General features: G+C 39.5%; 2 protein-coding genes and 1 long non-coding RNA gene across 4 annotated transcripts in view; 2 read left to right on the forward strand and 1 right to left on the reverse strand.

Annotated features, from left to right (window-relative positions):
- The first annotated feature begins 1,820 nt into the window (after nt 1–1,820).
- Pgrmc1 (progesterone receptor membrane component 1) lies at nt 1,821–10,258 on the forward strand. Its single transcript, XM_003467581.5, has 3 exons — nt 1,821–2,252; nt 5,983–6,138; nt 9,005–10,258. The coding sequence occupies exons 1-3, from the start codon at nt 1,925–1,927 to the stop codon at nt 9,106–9,108; spliced, it is 588 nt and encodes a 195-aa protein (XP_003467629.1). The 5' UTR covers nt 1,821–1,924; the 3' UTR covers nt 9,109–10,258.
- LOC134475487 (uncharacterized) lies at nt 2,259–3,124 on the forward strand. Its single transcript, XR_010046635.1, has 2 exons — nt 2,259–2,737; nt 3,093–3,124. It is a non-coding gene; the product is annotated as an uncharacterized LOC134475487 (long non-coding RNA).
- Nucleotides 10,259–12,109: 1,851 nt separating the features above from the next.
- LOC100728040 (A-kinase anchor protein 17B) overlaps nt 12,110–20,521 on the reverse strand; it is a 42,681-nt gene continuing 34,269 nt past the window's right edge. For both annotated transcript variants that reach the window (XM_063246324.1, XM_003467592.5), the window contains 3 exons: nt 19,925–20,055; nt 18,053–18,284; nt 12,110–16,364 (listed from right to left, as the gene is read on the reverse strand). In XM_063246324.1, coding sequence (XP_063102394.1) covers nt 14,724–16,364; nt 18,053–18,284; nt 19,925–20,055 — 2,004 coding nt within the window. In that variant the 3' untranslated portion in view covers nt 12,110–14,723. The remainder of the gene's footprint in view (nt 16,365–18,052; nt 18,285–19,924; nt 20,056–20,521) is intronic.

Genomic DNA, 20,521 nt, shown 5'->3' on the forward strand with positions numbered 1-20,521 from the left:
TAGTGAAATATTTGTGTGCATTCAGAGAGTTCCTTAGGAGGGATTCTTAAAAGTGGAATTACGGGGTCAAAATGTAGATGTCCGGAAGTGGGGTTAGTAGGTGGAAATTTTATGGATAGCAAAAGTTGATATAATATCTACTCCCCTCAAAAGGATATGAAACGCTTGGCACACTCTTACTTCTTTCTTTCCTGTGGCACTTTGATAGATAACCGTGGTGTCTCCATGTTTGTCTTTTATACTAGCAAGACTGAACTTATTCATGTACTTATGCATCATAAGTATGCCCATGTGTGAACTACTTGCTCTTGTTTTGTCCATTTGGAGTAGAATCTTTAGGATTTTTTACCAAGTAAAATGAACTCTTAAAAGATATTTTGTCTTATAAAGGGAAAATATTTTCCCAAGTTTGTTGGTTTTTACAAACATCTGTACATTTTTTACAAACACATAATGAAAATCTGACTACAGTCAAATGCCCTCAATTTGAACCTGTTTCCCCAGGATTAAATTGAGGTTTCATAACCTATTGGGAAGGGACTTGTCAGCTAATTGTAAATTTAGCTCTGAAAAAATGCGTGGGCTTGATAAAAAGATTGTTTGGATCATTACACTTTAAAATGATTTGTGAAGACGGGGAAGGGCAGGCATAAAAGCAGTTCAGGCCAGAAATTTTTAGAATTTTGAAATAAGAAGCCAATTGCTTCCTCAAGTATCTTGCATGTTGAGGAGGAGAGTAAATTATGTGCAAGTGAACAGAACCCTTAATGGAAAAGTACTGCTCTGGGCTGCAGATGTGTGCAAGGCTTTATTTTAATTATTTTTCCCTCTGTCTATCCTTTCTTCCGCTTCCCTTCCTGTGCCACAATAAAAGGGGAAGCCAGATTTGGCCTCTGAACGCTACAGAAAATCCTTCCATAGAGACCGCTCCAGTGCCGACTATTTGCACATCAAAGGCCAGACGAAGTACCTAGGAAAGAGGGGTCCGACCTCCAAGCTCCGCTGTGTCCAGACTCTCGCCTTTGTCTGGGCTCCAGCTAAGGGTAATTGCGACTGTCAAGGGTAGGTTGATAGGCTTCAAAGAGAAGAATGCTGCCAAAGAAACTCTGGACATAATTCTGCGGAGCATTAAAAAGCTTAACAAGAGAATGTCACTTGCTGATGACTTGTGACCAAGCAAACCAGTGATTGCAAAAAGGTTTATCTCTTTTTTTTTTGAGACCCTAAAGTGACTTGTGTGATTTAATCCCTAAATACTGAGCCAGTTGATAGGCCTGTTCCACTGACTTTAGCGGCTCTGTGGGTGTCTGCCCCACAGCCTGTGCAAGAGAGTAGGGGATAGGTCGGTAGATGGGAGTTCCCAAGGTGAAAATGGATCTCTAAGGTGGAAAATGAGTTTCCTACAAAGGGGATCGAGGCACGGGGGAACGAAGAGGGGTTCTCACAGGGAGCGGAAGAGAAGAGTGAAGCAAGAGAAATGTAGTTGTCTTGAGGGCTTAACAGGTGGCCTGGAGCCTCAGAGGCCGGCTAAGCCAGGGCTTGCCCATCGAGTTGGGGTGCGGGGAGCAAACGAGGGATGTAGTGCCTAAGAGGGACTTGTACAGCGTTGCTGGTGCGAGAGTGGCGTGAGAATGCGGCAAAGGCCTTGCAGGTAGAGTGGAGAGATGGGTTCAGTTCGGTGGCGACGAAGGCCAAAGCAGCCAGGGGAAGGACAAGCGGGACCCAGAGGGTGGGGGTCGGCGGGGCGGGACTGAGCGGGGCAGGGCATTTAGGCGGCCGCAGGAGGCGGGGCCTCGGAGGCTCCGCCCTCCGCACGCTTTGGTCGGTTGCTGAACCCAGCGCGCCTGTCGCTGGCTGAGAGGGAGGGGAAAGCAGCGAGTTCCGGAGCTCAGCCTAGCCCCGCCAAACCTTCGCTCCGGAGATCATGGCTGCCGAGGATGTGGTGGCGACCGGCGCCGAGTTGAACGAGCTGGAGAGCGGCGGGCTGCTGCACGAGATTTTCACGTCACCGCTCAACCTGCTGCTGCTTAGCCTCTGCATCTTCCTGCTGTACAAGATCGTGCGCGGGGATCAGCCGGGGTCCAGCGGCGACAGCGACGACGATGAGCCGCCCCCACTGCCCCGCCTCAAGCGGCGTGACTTCACCCCAGCCGAGCTGCGGCGTTTCGACGGCGTCCAGGACCCTCGCATACTCATGGCCATCAACGGCAAGGTGTTCGACGTGACCAAAGGCCGCAAGTTCTACGGGCCCGGTAGGGCGACCGGCGAGGGGGGCACTGAGACAAAAGAAGGGGCCCCAGCGTGGGGCTGGGCCCGAGAGAAGAGCGGGGCGCCCCCGGGGGAGGCAAGGCGGGCGCCAAGGCCTAGAGTCAGGGGGTCGTGGCCGGGCGGAGAGGGCCAGAGGAACTGTAGAGGGGCTGTGGGACAGTGGGGGACACAGGCTCCCCAGCCTACGCTGCCAGGACTGCGGTGGGGCTGGAGAAAGAAGCTGAGGCGCTGAAGCTGGGGGAGGTGGAGTGGGACTTGGAGGCTCGAGGAGGGAACACACCGGAGCGCAGGGTATGTGGGGGACTTGAAGAAGGTAAGGACTTTGCGGGGTCCGGAAAGGAGATGATGGTGTCTGGTGCGAGAAAGGAAATGAAGATGGCTCCAGGGGAAAGCATGGCAAGGGGTGATCCAGACTTGGAGGAGACACGAAGGCCCCTAACACCCGGACTAGCTTTGGCAGAATGTAAAGGTGAGAGCGAAAGAGGAGATGGGGATTAGCTGCAGGTAAAAAAAAACATTGTGCGTGGTGGAGAGGGGTGGGGGGGTTCCCCTGTGTGCATGCGCAGTGTGCGTGTTGAGTGAATGTGGTTTGGGGCGTGTGCGCGCTCTCGCTTGGAATGTGTCAAGTATGTGTGTGGCCTGTACTTGGTATGTGTGTGTGCGCGTTCTGTGGGATAAAGTGACGGGAGAAAGGCTGCAAGGTGAACCAGGGAGGCCCAGAAGGGGGACGTGAGTTACCTGAGAAAGGAATAAGGGCTGGGTGTTGTAGACAGTGGTACCATGGCAAGGTAATAGCCATTAATACCATATTTAATCTGTAACAGGAGAGCAAGAACCAGAAACAAACAAACAAAAAGATTAAAAATGGAGAATGGGAGAATCAGGAAACAAAAGGAATAGGACGACGAAGGCAGCTGGGGAGGGGATTTCAGGAAAAGCCAACCAGAGGGAAAATGAAGGATGGATGGATGGATGACAGCTGAGCTATTGGAGGGAGCTGTTGCAGGGAGAGATCCTTAAAGATGAGATTTTTCCAAAAGTAGTTGCTTATCGGAATCCCCTGATGCACTTGAGGAAAAATACAGATTCCTGGCCTCAGCAGCCAGAACCACAGGTGAGCGTCTTGAGGAGGATCAGGGCTTCCTGGCGAATCTGAGAAGCAGGCTGATTTGGAAAGTCCTGCTTTATGAAAAGAGGAAGAAGATTTGAATTTGTCCAATATGGAGTCCTCTAAACACGGGGAGCTCAGAGGATGTGTTCACATCCTCACTGGTCTGTGAGAGGAAAGAGAATCCTGCACTGAACAGGTCCTATCCACTCCTTATTTTACTTTTCTAGTTCAGCTAATCAAAATCAGATGTGGGATGATTCCTTCAGAGCTCTTCCGCGTAGTGTTTCCTTGTGGACATTTTAGAATACCAGCTTTCTGTAGGCATGTAACTGCACAATAATTTGAATACCACACTTGTCATCATAGTAGCACATTATCAGTAAACATAATCACGTGAATATCTTTTTTTACTGCGCTAAACCATAAGTAGTCAAAACATATGCCTGGGGCATCATCTTATGGCTCTAGTTTGCAGAGTCATTGGATACAGTATCAGTCTGTGCATAGAGCACAAAACTGGAGTCAGGGAATTTGCATTCTAGTTCTGTTTGGGTCACTAACCAATTGTGATCTGCTACAAATCATTGTTCTCTCTGGGCCTTAATTTCCCCTGCAGAAAATGGCAAGACTGGCCCATTGTGAAATTTCTAAGTCTCTATCCTCCCTACCACTGAGTGGGCCTATGAATACATGCCAGTGTCACATGGGAATACTTCATGTTACAAAGGATTTCTAAAAATTATTTAGTGCCTACTTACTCTATGCAAGGCACTATTGTAGGTGTGGGGGATGTAGCAATTAGTGACACAGATGAAAGGTCTCTGTTTATATAGCTTCTTGGAAATATACATGCAGTTAAAGACTTAATGCTGTCCCTAGACCTTAATTATTCTGTGAGGATTGCTAAATAAAATTCACTCTACTGATCCAATGACCATAATTTCTGAAATGGTAGAGTCCAAATCAGTACAATTTGCCTATTTTCAAACACTAGGTGCTACTATCTCTAAGGAGTACATTTGTAGAAAATGTAATTTTTTATCCTTAATGGAAATGGAAGCATATAATGATAATTAAAAACAGCTACTTATCTTAATTGCATTTACAAGTTGATAAATCTTAATTGCATTTGAAAGTTAACCATAAGGGCTGGTGATATAACTCAGCAGTGTGGCTTGGCAAGCATGAGGTCCTTTATTCGATTCCCAGTACCCACAAAAAACAAAAACAAACAAACTCATCTTTTAAAACATACATAAACTACTCAAACAGACAAGGCACAAGGACAAAATACCACTATTCAATGCTTCCACAAATCTTTAAAAAAAACTGACTGTGGGGGCCAGGGGTTTAGTTCAATGGCTCAAGCAAGCACTTGGCTGTTAAGAGCAAAGTCGTAAGTTTGATCCCTGGTACCAAGAAAAAAAATAACAAAAAAAAGACCATAAAACTTATTTAACTTATAAAAAATTCCTTAGTGGGTTGAGGTTTCTGGACCATGCTATTTTGAAACTTGATTCCTTGTCATACTTGGCATATTGATTACCTACGAACTTTTTTAATGTCAAGGTTGCTTTTCAGTGTACTTGTTTGAAAACAAGACATTGTTTAAAGAACAGTGGAGTTTTTTCATTTACTTGTGCAATATTTAAATAAGTCTAATCATCTACTTTTAAGTGCCTAGAGCATGATTCACTGTTCTCTTAGATAAAAGCTCAGGTTAATATATCTAACAGTATTTTGAGTTTTATAGAACTATTTTTAGGTATTCATTCAGCCCTTTTCCCTGAAAATTTTAGTATTTTCACAGTTTCTCTTTAAGCCCACTGAAAACAGAGTGACGGAGCTATCTTGTCTGTACTCTGTTTATTGACAATGAAAGTTTTGCAACGTGGATAGGTTTTTGAACTACTGATAACTTATACAATGATTTCTCCTGCAGATATCATGAGTTAATGTTTAATTGAGCTTCACAATCAAAGATCTCTGTAAGACACCTTTTTTTTTTGCCTTTTTTCATTTTTTATCGGTACCAGGGATCGAACTCACTACCGCCTGCTTGCAAGGCAGGCGCTTATGCCGCTGAGCTAAATCCCCAGCCCCTGTAAGACACCTTTGACTCATTAAAATATATCAGAATATATTTATAAGGAAATATTTTCCTTTACATATTACTAATTATTATCTTAAGAAATCATAACTCTCACTGGCTTAGCCCGAATGCCTAGAACAGAGCAGGCTTGAGGTTCAAAGTCCTTAAGTTGAATCCTGACTCATGGGTTATATTATCTTGGATCAGTTCTTACTACCTCCCCTGAAATAACCAGTTATGACTTTTGTATATTAGTTACTTAAAAATCATAGGAAATTAAAACTCTGTGGCATTTTTACTAATTTTGGTTATTTAATAGTTTAATGACAGTGTTCTATGTGATGATTGACATGAGTATCAATATCACTTTATGGTTTAAAAATGAAATTTGATATGGGAAAAAAGGGCCATTCTGTGTTAATGGGTAAAGAAAGCATGTTTCTATGCGTAAACCACTGAGAAATGTATTATCTAATAAAAAACTGGTCTTTGGTTTCTATTGTTTTTAAAGAGGGACCATATGGAATCTTTGCTGGAAGAGACGCATCCAGGGGCCTTGCCACGTTTTGCCTGGATAAGGAAGCACTGAAGGATGAATATGATGATCTTTCTGACCTTACTCCTGCCCAGCAGGAGACTCTGAGTGACTGGGACTCTCAATTCACTTGTAAGTATTTTTTTAATTATGTCTATATCAAATTTCTACCAGTCGTGGATATTCATGGCAGGGTAATAGTTACTACCAAGCAGCCTAAAACTTGGGTGTGTTTTGACAGAGTCCTGAATCTTGGACAGATCAAGTTCATGGCTTGAAGGAATTGTGGCAGTGCTGAGTCACTTGCTATGACTGCATACCGATTTTTAGCTTGTTCTCTGTAGAAATTTGGGTCTCTGGTTTTGATACTTAAATATTTATACAGAAATTTGTGTAGATTCCATACTAGGATTTGGGTATATAGAGAAAAGGACATTGGCCTTCTTGGCTAGAAAAAGAGGGATTTTCATAAGCCTTCTCTTGCAGAGTTTGTGGTTTAAAAGCAGCCCACATCTCTCTTGAAGAATGGGAGACTTGTATTCTGCAGAACAGCTTCTCTTTGAATCTAATTAAGCCTTGCTATAGGCCTTCTCCACAAATGATGCTTATAATCTGCCCAGCAACAATGGTGTCTGCATTGAAAAGAAAAGAAAAGAAAAGAAAAAAAAGAGAAAAAAAAGAAAAGATGCTTGTTCTGGCTTGTGTTATGGGCTATTTGGGGGAAGGGGTACAAATGAAGGGTTAAATTCAAATCTTGAAAATTCAGGAATTAGCTTCTGTTAAACCTAAGTCATTTGGTCAGTTCAGCAATATTTCACTGCTATGAATTTGAATAATTTTCCTATATTTTATGAAAAGTGTGTGAAGACCATGTCTATTTCTTTGAAGATTTCTCATTTAAAATGGAACTTTCTATTTACTGTTCTTTATAATTAGTTAATATTACATGCTCTTTTGGCTATATCCAACCATTTTCATTGAAAATACTGCTGACCTCAGAGGTCTGGGTTAATAATTAGCCAGAGATTGCTCTCTCTTTTGAGTTTGGATCTCAAGTGGAACAAGGATAGGAGCAAGTCTTCTTACTTTGAAAACATAATTCAGCTACCAAACATGGTTGCTAATTTTTACATAATAAGGATGCCTTTGTCATGATAGAGATTAATGAGTTGTATAAAATTAGTAACACACAAAGCTCTAATTTCTGGGGCTTGCCTTCATCAGTAAGGAAAAAAAGTGTATTTTTCCCCCACTTAAACTAAAGCGTAGCCCTGCAAACTTTTTTTTTTTTTTTTTTTTTTATCGGTACCGGGGATCAAACTAAGGACCATGCACTTGCAAAGCAGGCACTTATGCCACTGAGCTAAATTGCACTTGCAAAGCAGGCAGTTATGCCGCTGAGCTAAATCCCCAGCCCCTCAAACTATTGTGACACCTCGGCTACCCGCAAAGCTGGCGTGGATTTGATTCCCCTTAAGACAGGCTTCCAAGGCTCCTTCCAGCTTTTATTTGTCTTGCACCATCCTGAGCAACTCAGAGACCTTTATGCTATGTTTAAACAGGGAAGTTCGGATTGGTCCCAATGATTATTTCACACAAAACAGCTCTTGCTTACCTGGTTGGACAGGTTGGTTGCTCATTACTACCTATGATGAGGAAAAAAAAGATTGGTGTTCTTTCGTTTAGCTATAACGGTGTAGTTTATTGGTCTTGTTCACACACTTTTTTTTTTTGTCTTTTTGAGACAGGGTCTCGCTGTGCAATTCAGGCTGGCCTTGAGCTCACTTTGTAGCCCAGGCTGGTCTCGAACTCGCAACAATCCTCCTGCCTCAGCCTCCCGAGTGCTGGGATTACAGGCATGAGCCACCACACCCGGCCTTGTTTATACTCTTAAACCTGTTATTTCCAACATCTCCGGCCCTCTCCTGGCTGCATTACCACATTCTTTACCCATAGTGTTTTAATCATGCCAGGAAAAAAAATCTGTCTCCCACTACTCTCTCCATTTACTAAACCATTTTCTTCCCTTTCACTATCTACCTAACCACTGCTTCATTTCCTGTCTGTATCTCCTTCTCCACGATGTGATAGAAGCCCATACAATGTGGCTTCCATCCCTAAAATTGAACTCTTAAAAATTTCCACGGACCTCCAGAATGGCTCTCTCTACAGAGTCCCCATTTTGGTCCATGAGATATCTAGTTCTCATTAACTTATGTTTTGAGTTTTCTTTCAAAGTATCTCATATTTTTCTCATCCCATTCTTATAGATGCTGCCCTACTCCTGGCCCTTGTTCCTTCACATCTGTCTACATGCTAGCCCCAGCGTCACCCTGCTCCTAGGCTCTCCTTACTGAAATCGCTGTATATCATAGTAATAATATCCTTGTCACAGCATTATTTTGCTGTGTCATTCTTTTACTGATAACACTTTCAACGCCCTTTGCTACCTATAAGTTCAGTTCAAATTCCTCAGGCTGGCTTTCAGGTCTTTCATAATGTTTCCCACACTGGGAAACCTTATCTCCTACTATTTCCACCTGACTGACAACTTGATCTCTTAATTGCTTCTCAGATATGTTCAGTCTTGTCTATATGCCTTTGTACATAATATTCTTGTTTTCAGGAAATATATCTCTTACCAAATCCTTCTACACTTTCTCCAAATCATATCCTCCTTCCATGAAATGTTCTGCAGCCCTTCTAACACATAATGAGACCCCATTCTTCTACATATTCTCTACATGCAGACACAGTTCGTGTTAACATTACCTTGCAAGCCTATTACCAGACACTACAACCTGTTTTATATTTTCTGTCTTCTAAACAGAAATGCAATTCCCTTTTGGCAAGGATAGTAGTATAAACCACTTTCAGATCCTTCAAGAAACCTACCATCTTGCCAGGTGTATCACAGGCTCCTTTTTTAAATGAAACAGAGTAATGGTTTTTGATAAAGCACGAGACTGACCATTTGTCTTTTCTTGTCTACCTCCAGTCAAGTACCATCACGTGGGCAAGCTGCTGAAAGCGGGGGAGGAACCCACTGTGTACTCAGATGAAGATGAACCAAAAGATGAGAATGCTCGGAAAAATGATTAAAGCATTCAGTGGAAGCATATCTATTTTTGTATTTTTCAGAATCATTTGTAACATACCAGTCTGTCTTTGAAACATGGTGATTTCAATATTAGAAACATTTGAACTTGCTGTAAATTTTTTAATTAACATCACTAGTGACACTGATAAAATTAACTTCTCTGTCTTAGAGTGCATGAGATGTTTATATGTCACAAATCCAGAAAGTAAACTGCAGTGCTATAATGCAAATGTTAATACTGTCTTTCTTCTATATATAGTAACTATCTACTGAATTTAAATTTGTTTTTCTACAGTGACAGGTAAGACTCGGGTATTTCCACAAACAGGTAAAAATGTTAAGTGTGCACCAAGGACAAAGGATCAACTTGCAGTTATGATATTCTCTAAATAAATTCCTTTTATTCAATTGACTTAACTGCATGATTTCTGTTTTATCTACCTCTAAAGCAAACCTGCAGTATTCCAGAGGCTTTGGTATAAAAACATCCATCTAGTAACAAAAGAAAATCTCAATGCAGGTTTCAATTAGGGGAAATAATTACTGTGTTTCTCAATCACTGTCCTTATCATCCTATAGATGTATAAACACAGTAATATACAGTTAGGATTAAAACAAGATCTGCATATTTAAAAGACAGCTTTGGGAAAAAAAAATTCCCTAAATCCATGAAGAAGGTTGTAGGACTGGTTTCCCAGTCTCCCATGTTCATAGCAGGGGGATGGTTATTTGACAATGTGTTAAGTACAAGAGAGGTACACAGGACAGGACCAGGGGTGTGCTTTCCTCAAAGCCTGTGTTCATATCCCTGAAGAATGAGGAAAGAGTACATGTCACTAGTCAAGTGGTTTTTGAACTATTCACAAGATAACATTTTCCTTCTGTTGTTATAAAACTACAGTCACTATGAAAATAGTAATCAAGTGTCTAGGTCTTGGATAGTACTCTTGGTTAACGCTAACCCTAGTCTAAGTAGACTTTACAGTTGTATGACTTTGTAAAAGTATTCAATGAACAAGTGAGGTTGCAAACTCTTATAATTGTAGTTAAATAGTTACTGTATTTTCTTGTGAGATGTGTTTAATGGTTTTACCTCGAATCAGAAAAAAATTGAAATGCTTTGGTCAGTGAATAAAATGATTTTACTCCAAATAGTTTGGTGGTTTAATTTTTAAAACTTTATTCAACTTTAGCTTAAAATTCAATTTCACTTTTTTTAATGTATATTGGAAAGTAGTTTTTTTTTTAAATTTGTTACTACGTTTGCAGTTCATGTAAATTTATAATCAACTTGGAGAGTAGTTACATGTATATTAAGTATGAATTCTTTGTATTTCCAAAAGAAACAAGTTTAAAAGGGCAGATCTTCACAGACCTCTCACAATAAACCAGAAATCACCTTGTCCTAACAAATAGTTGATTTTTTAAATTAGAATGCTTTATAAACTGAAGTATATAGCAAGGTTTTAAAGAGTAATGTTACTGAAGGTGTTATCATTACAGATTGCTGAGAAAAGGTTTTTGTTTTGATGTGTTGTCTGATTAGAAATGTTTACACTGATATTAATTCACTTCAGGTCAAAAGAGTAACAGTTGCATATGCAGTCAGTTGTATAAACACGGACAATCTATTCATGTGTGAATATTAGTGTTTTGACACTTTAATATTGAAATTGGCAGTGTTCTCAGGAAAAATGTACTCCCTTAACCAAAGAAATCTGTTTTTCATTTTTCATGTATTATAAAAGCACATTGAACTTTTTTTAAACACATATACTCCTTGTCCTGCTAGGTTTCATTCAATGAATATTCAACTGCTTATTTGGTGCCAGGCATTCTTATTATGCCTAACCTTTTGGAAAAATGGTTGGGGAAAGAACTTGGACCACCTTTGCAGCTAAAGTCTCATTTAGATGGGAATGTTAAACTACTTTTACACAGACAGGGTTAGCTGGTGTCATGAGGATGACAGCCAGTGTTGTTCAAGCTTTGGTCCCAATAGCTTGATTGTCCTCCATATCACACTGTGTCAGCTGTATAAAGAATTATTACTAGAAGGCATGACTTTGAGCCAAAAACAGCCAGCTAGATACAGGTCAGCCATATGAAGGTAAAGGTGCCATTCAAGGATTAGTTGCTTACCACCACCTGGAGGCGAGCTGGGGAGGTGTCAGCTTTGCTCCCAACCTGCTGCAGACTGTTCTCAGTACCAGCATCCACAAGCAACACCAGCTACAGGTTTATTGGATCTGCCTATCTGTAGCTTCTCAAAATAGTGTAGTATTCAACGTACCTCAGAGGCCCAAATTTATATATAAATCTTTAATCCAGAACCAGCCTTCATACATGCCTGTTTCAGAAAGAACTCTTTGAATCCAGCAAGTGCCATTTCAGCTCTAAAGTTCAAGGTACAGTCAGCCTTTGTTATATAATACTTAAAATCAGTTTGGTGTGTGTTTCATGTACAAATATGGTTAATACTTGACTTATCAAAGAATGATTACTGATAGCCATTGTCTTCTCTGGACTCCCTATCTTGCACTTGTAATTAACTACCAGTCAGTGCTTACGGGATGAGATGAAATTCCACAGTCTACTTTGCTATCTTTTAATAGCACTGATAAAATATACTGAAAAATAATCTTAAATCTAGATATGATTTCAGTTTGTCTAAAATAAAAACAAAATTTTGTTCTTGGGTTTTATGAACTCTGAGAGTTCCAACAAACTGATAACAAAGGAAAAAATTACTTAAACATAATACTAAAACTAGTTAATTTCCACAAAATTATTGGGTATGCAGCATACTAACCAATACTTGTGGCAAATGAACATAGTTTAATGGTCACCACAGCAATTTTAATATGCATGAAAAGTATATTATTTCTATAACAATTCAAACTTAAAAAAGAGCAACATTAGTGAAATGCAGCATACTGTACTACAGGTAGAAACTGCCCCTCCATGGAAGTATCAGCCAAAAAAATGAACATTTTAAGCAGCTTTGCAACAAATAAAAATATATTTATTTGGTTCTGTTTTCGGTATTACCAGGTTACAGCACCTTCTACCTGAGAAATTTAAATGAACTGATTAAAAACATTGACAAATTTTTAGCTTTCTTACAACACTTAGCAGCAGCACATACAATGAAAAACATGGGGACACCTATTTTAAAAGCCAGTTTAAAATTCAGGCCCTTACTTAATAAAGTACAAAAAAGATACGAGAAAATACATTCATTCCACTTAACAGCACAACAAAGAGTGTATTAAGAGAAAACGATTATAATGTTTTCAATTCTGTTTCATTCGTTACTAAACCATTCGATTGAGAAGTACGGTGAACTTTTGAAGGCCCACATGAAAAAAAGGCTGACCCAAATCTAGAATTCTTTACTGCAAGATGGATATAAAAATCCAGAGTTGTTCATAATGTCAACATAAAACCAGTATTTTTATTTCTTCTAACTCCGAGGATGGTTTTTAGCAAATGAATCAAACAAGACTGTTACATAAAAATGACTTAGCACCAATTCTATTATACAAAAAAAAATACACATACTGTGTTCTGTAATTTATTTTTATTTTTTTACTGAGCAACAAATTATTTCATGCCAAAAGAACTTATAAAAGAAAATTATGGAAGGACAGAAGAAGGGCTTGTGGATGCAGCTCAGTAGTAGGGGTTCCATCCCAAGCACCATTTTAAAAAATTCAGAAGCATAAATTGCTTTTCAAAACAAATCCATAATGTTATTTCACTGGCATAAAACATGAAAAAATAAGGAGACAGGTTTTCACTGGTGAATAATACCTAGTTAACAGACAATTTTCTGATAAAATACCAGCAGTTAGTAGTTTAAAAGGCTATTGTGGATGATGGTACTTTGAACACGAATGGTCACTGCCAGTCCTCAGAGTAGACAAGGCACTCGCCCCATGAGAAATTTTTCATATCTCAGAAGTCAAACCTAGTTTTGACTGCACAGTCACTGGCTTGAAAGTGGAATGGAACACAAGAGGGCTAATAATAGGTTCTTATCTTACTAGTAAGAACCACGATCTTCGATGATACAATCATTTCTGTGGTTTTCCGTGTTCTGACTACCTCTATTAAAATGTGACTAGAAAGATCAATGAAACAATTTGTGGTTTGTACTTTAGGTAAATGAGGTTCTGTAACTGCTTCAGATTCCAGGTTGCTCAAGAGATGGGTTATGGGCAAACATCGTGTGGCATTATTCTGGACAGCCACACTGACTGGCATCCTACCTGGTTCTATTAGCTAGTGTGTTTCTACAGAATATCAAATTAAGTCTGTGAAATGAATTGTGTCACATGAAAATGTTGTTCTCCACTGCTTCTGTGGATTAAAATCACTTTTTCCTGTTGCAGGCAATTTTGAATCTCAACTGATATCTTCAAATGCTAGGTCAGGTATAGCTTTGTTGGGAAAATAAAGACATTTACTGCCCCTGAGGCCCTAAATCCAATATAAGGCAGAATAAATCAGCCAAGCTTTTTATACAACATGCACTGCACTAAGAGGTAAATCTTTAAGAATCTATAAAATATCTCAATTTAAAAACATATTTAAGAAATTCAAAATGAGTAAGTAAAAAGATAAATCGCTTATGTTAGAGTTTACAAATCCTGCATACATACAATTTTTCCACAGCTAGAAAACTATGGCCTTTTCTCTTAAATCTGCCTAACTCTGTGGCACTACTGAGGATTTAGGAGGCACTTGTTACTATTTTATAAAAGTCATTTTGGGGCTATTCAGTGACTTTATACAAACTGATGTCACCCAACCCTGAGTGAAAGGATTACATAACTTGAAATGGAATACCTGTCATATCCTCTCTTCCCAAGTGCCGTTACTGGTGCCTCAGGACCTTTCAAAATTTCTTTGGGAAACATCCCTGGTTATATCACTTCAATCCTGTTACTTTTCTAGGATGGAAAGACATGGGGATCATGTTTTAAAACTCCTCTAATGAGCCCCTGACCTCAAAGGACAAGCCTAGCCCCTTTCAGATACTTCCAAAACATTGTCTCTAAAAGGACAATTCTTTGACTACCATGAACACATCAAAAAGATTAATTTACTTATGGTGAGTGCTCATGAAATTCTTTAATGTCATAAAGATGTCTGTTACATGTTCTAGCTGTTACCTCTTTTTATCTACAATTATTAAATAAAAGTCAATAAAGTATTACATGCAAAAGGAGCCTTATTCATTCACTACTGTCATTTTTAAAGATGAATTATGATGATGATGTGACAGCTAAAGAACCACAGAGGGCTACCTCAATGTTAATCTGCTCCTTCACTGGCACCAAATTAAAGCTGTTAAAAAAAAAGTTTATTCTTGAAGTTTTGCAAGTACATTGTTTGGCTAAGCTTCAGAATCTAGAGGTTTTATGTTTCCAAAGCTTGCCAAAACACCTGCAGTCATTTTGATCTATGCTTTAAACTTTGGCAAGGTTTTGCATTTGACCCTGCACGAGCTTTTGCTCGGTTGTAGCTAACTACATAGCTATATTTGATTTTAAATTTTTTGTTTATGAGTTGTTGATTGTAAATATGGGTGTTCCTGATCAAATTGGCATCAAAACATTTGAAAAGATAAAGAGCTAGTATCGTTGTTTCCTAAAGAGCTTCCACAATGAATATGCTTGTGACCGTTAGGTCTACTGTAATAGCTGTCAGATCTGGGCATGAAATCTTTAGAATTCTCACGTTTTTTAAGCCTTCTTGCACCCTGACTATATTCTGACTTCCAAGAACTTGTTCTTCTTTCGGGAAAATATCCCAAGTAGAAATCATTATCACTTTTTGATGATGTTACTGGCACATGAGAGGGTCTATCGTTCACTCTGTGGTCCAATATGCTACCACTATCCCTCCTCTTCTTCCTTGTGATTTCTGCTAATTGATCATTGGACTTGGATTTATCGTAGCCGCTTTCGTCAAAAAAGTAGCTCGATGGTTTTTTTCCCCTCTTTTTGCTGTTGTTCTTCTCATCTTTAATAGAATTGCTTTCATCCTCAAGCCATGAACAACTCGGTTCATACTTGGACCTCTTGCCTGATGTCCTAAGTATGTATTTAGAGTATTTTCCTTCACCATTATGTTTCCACTCTGAATGCAAGGAATGCTGACTTGACTCAGATTTTTGCTCACAAATGATGATTTCTTCACTGGCAAGAGTTTCTTCTTTAGGGGAGCTATGATATATAGCCACAGATTCTTCTTTCTCCTCTTCATTTAAGTTAAAAGTCTCGCTGAAGCACTCAGAATCACTACTTATTTCCTCTAAGAAATCTGTCAACTGTAAATGTACTTCTACTGACCTGCAAGGTGAAGAAATTTCAGGGCTCACTGTGGAATCACTGGCCTGGTGAGCATGAGTCTTTTCCAAAAGATCCCACTTTGCATCATTTGGGGACAGTTGACCACCAGCTTCACTGGCTGTATCCTTGCAATCATTTTTAAATATCTTAGTATAGTCTTTGGTATAATCCACTTTTTCTATCTTTTGTGATTTGTGCTCAGGATCCTGCATGCATACCATTGACCAGCAATCATCTTCCTGGACATGTCCTTCCCTTTCCAGGTTTTCCATTTGGCTCAAATTGGTTGAAGGTTCCTTATGTTTTCTCAAACTGATCTGAAATCCATTCCCTTTAACACAGACATCCCTCTGCCACTGACATGTACTTTCTATGTGACTTGCTTCATCAGGGCAGATGCGAGCATATTTTGGAGTCTGATAATAATTTAATAAGTAGTCAATAAACTCATCAGTTTCATAGATCTTCTGTTTCCTGTCATGGTCTCTCTCAGGTAATCTGGAAGAAGAGGATTTAGGAGAACTGGGCTGCTCCTCCTTTTTAAGAGACTGACCTGGAATCATTGTGGTCTGCAAGGAATTCTGGTCAGAGACCAAACTGTAATTGTGACTATCTGTTAATAATTTTCTGGTTCTCTCTTTCTGAGTTGAGTATCTTAACTTTTTTCTCCGAAGACAACGGGAAGATTTACTTAAGCTATCCCTAGTTCTTTTCCTCACTTTTTGTTTTTGTTTATTGTTGGACTTGGCAACCTGATATACTGGCATTTCTTCTTGATTTGGAAGAAGCTGAGCATTTGACTCTTTTTCCTTCCAAATTTTCATTGTGTTCCCTGGAGCACGATTAGCTTCAGGGTCTGTAACATCAGTCTCCTTTAGCCCAATCTGTTTGGATCCCTTCAAAAAAAAGTTGAAAATCTCACATAAAAAGCTGAACAGATTAAAAACTTCTAAAGAAAACTTGGCTTTCCCACATTGTTCTGAAGAGACTCTAATACCCAGTATAGATTCAAATTAGAACAATATTGCACTTAGAAATAAGAAGGAATAAATTAAATGTCTTTAATATGATCTGCTTTTACTAGGTCTGTGCCCATTCTTATATGTCAGAAAGCACCATACTTTACATAGACGTCAAAGTATACAAACCGTCTTTTCCTGTATTTAAAAATTGATAATGCTACTGTTGTAGAAATTATAATAGGAGCAAAAGAGACAAAGAAGAATAAGACATGCTCTACAGACCTCCCAGAAAATCCTAGCATAAGAAAAGGCTGATGTGTCTAAAAAGGTTAAGTGGCTTAAAAGATAAACTGTCTCTTGGCTGTGAATTTCAGTTTGCAGGTAAATGTATCTCTTAAATTTTCCTACCTTACCTGCATCATTTGGAAGCAAGCCACTAGGAATAGGGGTGTAGCTCAGTGTCAGAGCACTTGTCTATAATTTAAGACAATCAGGGTACAATACCCAGCACCAAAAGATAAAAATAAACAAGACATCAAGTAGTAAACATACCCATGACCACGGTTCTACCTGCAGCCGCATCTGCGATGCAGTTTACTCTAAAGCAACTGCAGTGCAGGTTAAGGTGCTGCCCACACTGTCTACCACCGTGGAAGGGTTTGTACTGTGCTTCCACTAACACCTGTCACACATCACAGCACACAGCCTACCCACTGGCTGAGATTAGAATTTTTATTGAACATAATGAATCTAACTATTAAGGGGGCCTGGAATTAGACACTACACCCATTTAAAGAGATAAATTCTTTATGAGTGCTCCCCCTTGGCAGTCATTAAGGTAAACTAAAAAAAAAAAAATCCAGCTAGCTTTATTATAAATGTAAATGTAAGATTTTTGAGTTCTGATTTTGCTAGGTTGATAGTCCATACTAATGAAAAGCTCCCAAATACACGTGAAATTAGGGTATCTGCTCTTCACGTTTAAAAACACTGAATATGGGTTTTTAAATTAATATTTTGAGAGCCTTTTTGGCGTTTTTACCCAGGACGTCTGCTGGGTTTGTCTCTAGGAGCTCAGGAAGGAAAAGAAACATTTTCCCAAATCTAAACTCTCCAAACAATGCAATGGCTCTGTGAGAAAAGACATTCTCTACGAAACAGCTTGAAAAGTAGACTAACGTGAGCTTGCACAAGGCTCACGGCTTTCCTTTCTCTAAACCTGTTACAGATGAATGCCCAAGTAAAGTTTGCAGAAGACTAAAAATCTGGCACCCACACCTATTTACTAACACCACACTGGCATTTCTTGTTACAACTGTTTTAGGAACTCAGAAAAGTAAATTAACTAGCTGAGTGGCTCTAGTAATACAGCCCTGATGTTTAGAAATGCACAGTGCAAGGGGGGCCAGGGCTGAGACACGACTTTGTTACAGAATGTGGATACTATTTTTGGAAATCCACAGTTGGGGTTATAGGGATCACTGGATTTCAAAGAAACTCTACTGCACACCCTGAGTCTCCTGTGGAGCTGATTTTCAACATACCCTGCTTAAACGCAAAGATTGGGGCTCTGAAAAGCTAGTATATACCCAAATTGAAGAACAAATGGGAAAAGGCCTTACTGAAATTTTCCTTAGGAGAACACGGAGCAACCGAAGGGCTTCCACCCGTCTCCGAGCCAGCAGCCGTTTCCTCTCCTCCCACTCCTCTGAAGAATCCAGCTTCTGAAGCTTTTCAGCTTTGGTTTTCACCCTCTGTTTCCTCTGCTGGTGGCTTCCCCTTTCCTTCAGAGCTCTCCTCCTGACCCTGGCCTTCTTCCTTTTTTCCTGGGCTTTCCTCTCCTCTTTTCTTTTTCTGCATAATGATTAAGATGAAACCAATTGAAAGAATTATTTTTAGCCATTTGCTCCCCACACACATATAGTAGGGAAGGACAAATCATTTAGGTTTCTAGGAATCTCCCACTGCTAAGCCCAGGACCTGGCATAGACAATTTATGATAACAATAGCAAAACAAAAGAACACTTTTAAACATCTGTCAAGAGACAAAGACACATACTTTTGTTAACCAAATACAAACAATAAAGAAGACATGCAAAGATGGGGGAAGAAGGAAGGAAAGAAAGGAGGAAGGAAGGGAATTCACAGGAATGGCCTCTAGCCTCTGTTTTCAGACCACAAACAGGGACCACAGGACCCAGTTTTCAAGGTGATTTCTTTTTTCTTGAGATTAAAACTTTATGTGGGTTGGTTTCACATAGGCAAATAAAGAGGAGTCAAGGCAGCTCTCAAAATCTTCAGAGTGAGAACTGACCCTTAGCATATATTACTTAACAAAGAATACTATCATACCTCTGATTTGGAAAATGAGGGGTTTTTTAAACTACTGTTTTCTGAAAATTAAAACTAATGAAGTTAGACCTTTATGGGAATGTGGGAAGGGGAAAGGGGGGCAATTACTTGACTCAGGACCTGACCAAATCCTAGAGGAATCCAAATGGAATGTTCATTCTGCAATTTGGAGATGAATAGGACCTTGACTGGGCTCAAATTTCAGTTAAGATTCCTAGATGTGACCACATTAACTCTTATAACCCTGCCAGCCAAAAGTGTGGAGCATGTGGAATTGAGCCCAGGGCCTTTTCACTGAGCTGCATCCCTAGAACTGTTTTATTTCTTTTATTTTGAGACAAGGCCTTATTGAGTCACCAAGTTATCCAAGCTGGGCTTGAATTTCTGACCTTTAGGCCTCAGCCTTCCACAGTACTGGGACTATAGGCATGTAACACACCCAGCTTGAATGTTGCAGTTTATATGCAAGAGGAAGAGCCAGGAAATCGAACTAGTCTTCAGAGTCCTATAGTGCTAAGCCATCTGTTCCTCCTGGACAAACTTGACAACCCAATAGCTCCTTTAGGCTCTAGCTCTTAAGTTTGGAAATGACAATAATTTCAGAAAAAATAAGCATGGAAGCATCTTTACTTGACAGAAAGTGCTCGGGCCAACAATGAGAACTGTCCCACAAATCTATCATACATATTCTTGCCTCTTGGTTCCTTTGATTACTGACCATTATATAGAAGAAAATGTTTTCTAGACCTATTTTTTATTCTAAATTGGAAAGCTAGGTGATATTGGTAAATTATAGATAAACTGGTAAAATTTCTAAATGTCTAGGTTAGGATTTTCATATAAAAGTTCCTGGTTCTTTTTTTAAAATCATGTCTTCATAGATCTTAATCTTACTAATGTCATTACTACTCATTACTTGTTCTCCCTTATAAAAATATTTTTCAGTCTCTTGTATTCAACTGCTTTATCACTTTGGTTTTATAAGAGCACAACTGAAAGACTGTAGCCTTCTGCAGAGTTTTCCAGTCTGCACCAACACCTGCCCCAACCCCAATGTTATCTAGGAAGTCTAGGTATTCACCTAAAAGGATTAACTCATAAAACAAAAGAAAAAGCTTCTTCATGAAATTCAGTCTCCTCACCTTTCAGCTACTTCCTCTTCTCTTCTCTTCTCTTTTCTTTTTTCTTCCTCCAGCTGTTGTAATTTTAGCCTTTCTTGGTTTCTCCTCCTTATAGCTCCTTCACTGAAGTGTTTGGTTGTATCGAACATTACCTGTCCCCAAACAGTTTAGTGTTTGATTAAAAATATTTTCATTTTATTTGTATGTTTCAGGCCAGAGAACTAAAAACAATATGGTACATGGTAATTCTAAACCAAATAAATTCAGAATGCCTTCTCTCTGCATTCCAGTACCCATCCTGTTCCACTGCTTCTTGGACACCAGCTGAATGGTACGTGTGGACACCAAGATTTTCTTGGTAGAATCCTTAAACAAGTTTATCAAATTATTACTTTAACTTTATACAATTTAATGTGCCTGTCATTTCTTAATAAAGATGTTTTAGAAACTTTCAGGAGCCTACATTACACAGGGGCCACAGTCAAATCACAGTGTTAGCACACATACAGGCTAGAAATGTATAGTACCTCTGGTTTGCTGTTAAGAATCAACTGAGTAGAGCCGGGCATGGTGGCACACTCCTGTAATCCCAGCACTCGGGAGGCTGAGGCAGATAGC

This window comes from Cavia porcellus, unplaced genomic scaffold (genome assembly GCF_034190915.1).
Source record: "Cavia porcellus strain 051 isolate PalLab524CR breed Dunkin Hartley unplaced genomic scaffold, mCavPor4.1 scaffold_3, whole genome shotgun sequence".
Taxonomy (NCBI): domain Eukaryota; kingdom Metazoa; phylum Chordata; class Mammalia; order Rodentia; family Caviidae; genus Cavia; species Cavia porcellus.

Bases quoted from the DNA above. Each gene is read 5' to 3' on its own strand.
- Pgrmc1 (XM_003467581.5), top strand. From the start codon at position 1,925: ATGGCTGCCGAGGATGTGGTGGCGACCGGCGCCGAGTTGAACGAGCTG. The intron at 2,253-5,982 runs GTAGGGCGACCG...TTGTTTTTAAAG, and splicing joins CCGCAAGTTCTACGGGCCCG to AGGGACCATATGGAATCTTT. The intron at 6,139-9,004 runs GTAAGTATTTTT...GTCTACCTCCAG, and splicing joins CTGGGACTCTCAATTCACTT to TCAAGTACCATCACGTGGGC.